This window comes from Panthera leo, chromosome C2 (assembly GCF_018350215.1).
Source record: "Panthera leo isolate Ple1 chromosome C2, P.leo_Ple1_pat1.1, whole genome shotgun sequence".
Classification (NCBI taxonomy): Eukaryota; Metazoa; Chordata; class Mammalia; order Carnivora; family Felidae; genus Panthera; species Panthera leo.
Window position 1 is genome coordinate 38,666,851 of NC_056687.1, and position 6,000 is coordinate 38,672,850.

Sequence of the window (6,000 nt, forward strand, 5' to 3'; positions counted from 1 at the left end):
CAAAATATATTTTAGATAGATTAAAATATGACAGTAAAAATGTTAGATGACTGCATAAATCTATATGTGTATATCATGGCAAAAGCATTTCAAATCATGACCCACAAGTCAGACATCATAACACAAAAGTTTGATAGGCTTGATTACATAAAAGTGTAAGACTTATCTATCAACTGAAAAGACCACAAATGAAGAATAAACAAAAAATTGTTAAAAATGTCCAACTTCCTATGAAAAGAGATGTTGCAACAGAAAATCTGAATGAAAAAAATAATCAAATTTCATTAACAACCATTTCAAAATTAATGAATTCATATGGACAAAAGTAGTAAGACACATTTATGGTAACTTGTAAATACCAAATATTTAACACTTATCAATATTAGATTGGCAAATTTTTTTAATTATAGTATTTGATGTTAGTATTATAGAGGTGAAAATCCTTCAGATGCTGTTGGTGGAGGATGAATTTATATAATCTTTCTACAATATAATTTGGCAATATTTATCAATAGTCTTTAAATAATATTGTTTATTCCAATTGGTCTGGAAATAGTATGTTTCAGAATTACCTTCAGGAAATGAGACAGGTACAGAGATGTATGAGTAAGAGTGACTTCTCAGTTCCCAAAAAGAGTGCTCAGTTCTGAGAGAGAGAAATGATTTACGACCATGTGTATTTGGGGACTTGAGTAAGAAGTGGGATTTGGAACTCATTCTAAAGTGTCTAAGCAAGGAATAAGAATAGGTAATTCAGAGGTGTGGCAGGCTTATTTTTTGTTTCTTTTTCTTCTTGTTTTTTAATTTTTAGATTTACAGCTAATGGCAGAAATTAAGGGAAATACAAGTAATATATAATAGAAAGGTACATTGACAACAGCTGCAATGGCAGGTTCACTTTTTAATACTCAGTGTTTTTAAAATAAACCTTTTTTATCCCCCCTTGGACATGTATTCTTAGTTGGACAATTTTCAAGGCATATGTTCTTAGCCGGGCAATTTTCTTCCAGGTGGAGACTGAGTGATCTATAGCCTTACTTACTCTTGTAGCTTCTCTCAGTTTCAGTTTGTATCTCCTGAGATCACCTTGGAAGTTTACACATGGGACGTTTTTATTGGCTGGATCTTCATTCAATTGTCCAGAACACAGATCACATGATTACATTCAACTGAAGTGAAGCCAGAAAATGTTTTCCTATGTGCACTGAAAGAAAAGGAAACATGTTTGTTATTAGCTAGAAATCTCTTCCCCAGTATATCCTTCTGATTACCAAATATTTTTTCACTTCTTTTCCCTCACACAAACCACTTCCATACCCTGTCTAAAGACACAACCTAACGTCCCATCAAGCCAAGGTATCCAATTCGAAGACTAAGCTCTTCAGATATTCGCAGTCTTATTCATGATATCTGGATGTATTTGTCAAAGGACAAATTATTAATTACTAATGCTCCTCTCTACCCATACACAAAATACAGTGATAGCACACAGCCAAGAGGAAGTGCTTCTTAATATAAATGCTCTCATTTGGAAATAGAGAATGAGAAACACTGAGTAGTCACTTATCTGTAGCAATTATGAAAACATCCCAGACTGGCAATCAAAGATCCCTCTGCCTTGGCAGTAGTTGTACTTCCTTGAAGAAACTGAATTCTCCTTTGTACATTCTTTTTTGTTTCCCCCAATCCTGCCCTATGGGAAAATTCAATCTGTAAGTTATATTCCATGGGCACATCTGAAGTATGCTCTTCAGGGAGACTACATAGCTTTTATAGTCCACTTCTTGCCTCCACCAAGTTTGGGGATCCTGAGGTTGTTTGAAGTTTTAAATAGACTTTTTTTTTTCTATCTAGACAATGCTACTTTCATGCAATAGTTTCATGAAAAACACAGTAGACTCCTGAAATGTCATATTCATGTGTCTATAATCACAGTTTAAGATCTTTTGAAGACATAATTGTAAAGCCTAATTTTTTTTCTTTGCTTTCTCTGTCCTTTAGACCATAAATAATTAGCATGAGGATACTTGCAATGTGGGCTTGGGAGGGGAGGCAGTACACTGAATCTGACCTTTGTAGTAGCGTTCAGCCTTAGTGGGTTTTGTTGCTCAAAGCTTCTTTCAGTTTTAATCCCTTATTATGTGGCTTCTATAAATAGTTGATTTTCCAAACTTTGGAGTTCCCAGTTGTCTGGGCTTTCTTTTCCTCGTTTCATTTCTGCTTGAAAGCTGGCTATCCTTTGCTGGGTTCGTGTCTTTCCTGTAATATTTTACTAAAGGCCAAATGTGAAAGTATATTATTAATCAGTACCTCTCTAGCTACTTTCTCTAAAGCTACAAGTCAAATAGGCACTTAATCCTCTACATTGAGTATTCATTTTCCTCCTTCTGTCAATCACATTAAACACAAATTGTAACACCGTCCTCTCCTTGAAATATGTTCTTTCCTTTGATCAACTACAATGTACTCTGCAGGATATTTTCCTAATTCACTGTTCTCTCCTGCTCAGTTGGCTCTACTGGAGGCACTTTCTCTTCCTAGACTTTAGATATGGGAGTTCCTCAGTTCAGTTGTCACACTTCTTGTCTGTTTTTAGACTCCCTACCTTGGGGAGTTCATCAATTGCCATAGCTTTAAATAATATTTATATGATAATAAATCCTGCGTTATCATCTCAGTCCCAGCCTTTCCTATGACATAATTTTATTTCTTAAATGGTATAGTGGTGTTCATCACACTAAAAAAATACACACATACACACGGATATACAGAGTCGCCCATATTTTCAGAAAGAGAAGAGGAATGAAAGACATAAAACCATGGAACATTGTATACATGTGTTTGTTTATCCAGTCTTAAAATGTAAACTCAATGGCAACAGTAACTGATATGGCAAATGTTACATTCCCAGGTATGTTGTACAAATGAATATTTGTTGACTGGATAGTTGGTTTAATACACATTAATGAAATTTTACTTCAGTAGAAATGTGCTAATTTTCAGAATAACTCATTGTAATGCAGATATGCCCTCTATACTTAAATAACACATCAGTTGTGTGATATTTTACTCTCTTTTCTAGATCCCAATGCTCTGGCTGGCCAGACTGGCCCTGATCATGCTCTTATAGGAGGAATAGTGGCTGTAGTTGTATTTGTTACGCTGTGTTCTATATTTCTGCTTGGTCGATATCTGGCAAGACATAAAGGTAGGTAATATTTAACAAAGTATTCTTAACTTTAGCAAAAATATATTCTAAAGGCTAGCTTAATCATGAAATATTAAATGAGTGTATGTATATATGTGACAGAGAGATCTAAATATGAAATTATTTCATGGAGTTCTTGATTATTTTACTTAATGAAAGTTGGATTGGTTTAGCAAAATAATGTTTAGCCAATGGCCAAAGGTTACAGAGTGAGTCATTGGCTCAGGGAAAAAAAAATAGCAAGTTTGTATTTATCTCTAGGATTGATATTCAACTATAATGCTAAGTGTTCAGCCAACGTTTTTGTCTGTAGGTTTATAGACACACATATGGCCATATCAGTGAGGAAAATGTGTGATTTTTTTGCAGTGGGCTAGGTAGCAAACTATTGACATAATCTACTTTTAAGTGGAGTTTTCAAAATGAAAGATGACACGTTTGATGTGATCATTATCAACATCTTCACAAAGGGCCCTGATTGCTACAGCTGCATGGATCACATGGTCTGTATCCATCATTAAAGAAATCAAACTACTCATTACCCATTCCAGTTAGGCAGTTGCTCCCAGTTAACCTGGCCACTGCTTCATCTATAACATATACCTGAAAACTGATAGTGTGCGACATTAGAAGAGTGAAATGTATGGTTTATTATGTCTCAGAATGTGTTCTCACATATAAGAAATCGGGCATAAGTTCCTTCCTCAATGAATGCAGTGCTAACGCTGGCTATTTTACCAGTCTCACAGAACTAACCAATATATATATATATATATTTTTTTTTTCTCTCAATACCCACAGGAACATATTTAACAAATGAAGCTAAAGGAGCCGAAGATGCACCAGATGCTGACACAGCCATTATCAATGCTGAAGGCAGCCAAGTCAATGCTGAAGAGAAAAAAGAGTATTTCATTTAAAATGCAGGCCAAGATTATGAGTTTTCCTTACCAGGCTGGCTGCTGGAGAAAACTGGCTATCATCTTTCAGAATTCATTTCTACCATCTTCTGCTACCTTTATTAACTTCCATACTGTACTGCTATCAGTGGCCAGTGTATACCAACAATCAGCTGTCGAAAGCATCATTCTTTAATTACTGTACCATCCATAATGCAGGACATTTCTTACTGCCTAAATTCCACACCATTGCTCTTTTAACATACAGTGCTTGAATATACAGCCTTAACAATGTTAATCATCTCCTTGGATCATGGTATTGAGTTGTTTTTATACATTGGAAAAAAAGTATGCAAAGTGTTTTTTTTTCCCCCCTCATCTTTTCCCCCATTAAATCATAAATTTTGTCAGTTTGCCACTGGACAGCTTTCACGAGTAGTAGGATTAGGTAAAGACCTAACGTGTTTAAGTTTAATCAGAGATTAGAGGTTTACGATGTTTTCCACATGTCTACCTTCAAAGACATGTTTGGAAACATATGCCCTAGAAAACACACTGTAGAATAGATTCTGGAATGTTTGAGATTATACTAGTAAAGCTGTATCAATTTGCTATTTAAAAATACAGTATTTGATACAGGAGCCATGTGTATGAATTGCAATCATGCCATGACATCTTATATATAATTATATAGATTCCACCATTAGGTTATTTTAGCTTCATTTACCAGTAAGTTTTACAAACATGTTACTGCTTTGGGAATCACAAAGATTTCATTCATTTCTCTAATTTGATTCTGTAATTTATTTGCTCCATAAGAACTCACCTGCCTAAACAAAACTGAAGTATCCATAGGGCACAATTTTGAAACATTTAGTATCTGTATATAGTGCATATAATAAATCCAATTAAACATTATTTGATACATATTTAACTTTTTTGGCTGTAGGTAATTCAGTCATAAGTAAGCATTTTCTAATGTCCATTATATCCCTTTAGATATTACTTAAACCAATATTATAAGTAGATAACATGTATTAGTATTTTTGTCTGTATGTCCTAGCACTGTTCAACAACAAATTTTTCTAGTTCTTGTTAATTTTTATTTGTTATACAATGGAAGCACAATGTTATAAGGAAAGGTAATTTTAAGCTAACAACCAGTGCACAGCCTCAGGTTTTCAATTACAACCACAGTTGAATAATAACCTAAAAGTAAACTCTTAGTTTGCTAAAAATTAAAAAAAAATAATAATAATTTGGCAGTTCCAGAGCTGCTTACCTATGTTGGTTTGCCAAAAAGAAGTGTTTAAGATATGTTTTCTGTATAAATGAACTAATTCTTTATTAAATTCCTGTCTATGCATTTTGTGAGGTACAAACTTATGAAACAGTGAGTGATGGAGAATTTCTGCCATGCTTTTAACTCCAAGGTGAAAGTCTCTTTCTCTGGATTATTTCTGAAATTTTGGTGTATTTAACCATTAAGAAATGCTGTATTCTTACATATGATACAGAGTCAATCTAAAGTCATATTATTTCTTCTAGTAAAATACAATATTGCTAGATTAGTTCTCATTAAATTTATTATATGCTAAAAATTAAAAATCCAGTTAGATAAAAAATTATTTTCCCATTCAGAAGCATTGCACCTTTAAGAAGAAAACTAATAGGACAATACGGTAGCTATACTTGTGATGTCTGAAAGCATGATGGCCTATGGTTTTAAAAATAATATCTTGGAATTTATTTTTGGGAAATGAGAATGGTTGAGTATGACATCATGTATTAATATCAAATGGAAGACAAGGGTGCTGTATCTTATTTATCAGAAAAGTATAAACTTTTAAAGACAACGTTAGAATTTTTAAATTGTTTTTTTTTATTGTTGAA

The 6,000-nt window shown here is 33.5% G+C and overlaps 1 protein-coding gene across 1 annotated transcript in view; it reads left to right on the top strand.

The window, feature by feature from the left end:
* The window catches only part of CADM2 (cell adhesion molecule 2), a 268,364-nt gene extending 264,236 nt beyond the window's left edge, over positions 1-4,128 (top strand). Inside the window, exons 8-9 of the mRNA XM_042955203.1 lie at positions 3,083-3,208; positions 4,010-4,128. Coding sequence (XP_042811137.1) covers positions 3,083-3,208; positions 4,010-4,128 — 245 coding nt within the window. The remainder of the gene's footprint in view (positions 1-3,082; positions 3,209-4,009) is intronic.
* The last annotated feature ends 1,872 nt before the right edge of the window (positions 4,129-6,000 follow it).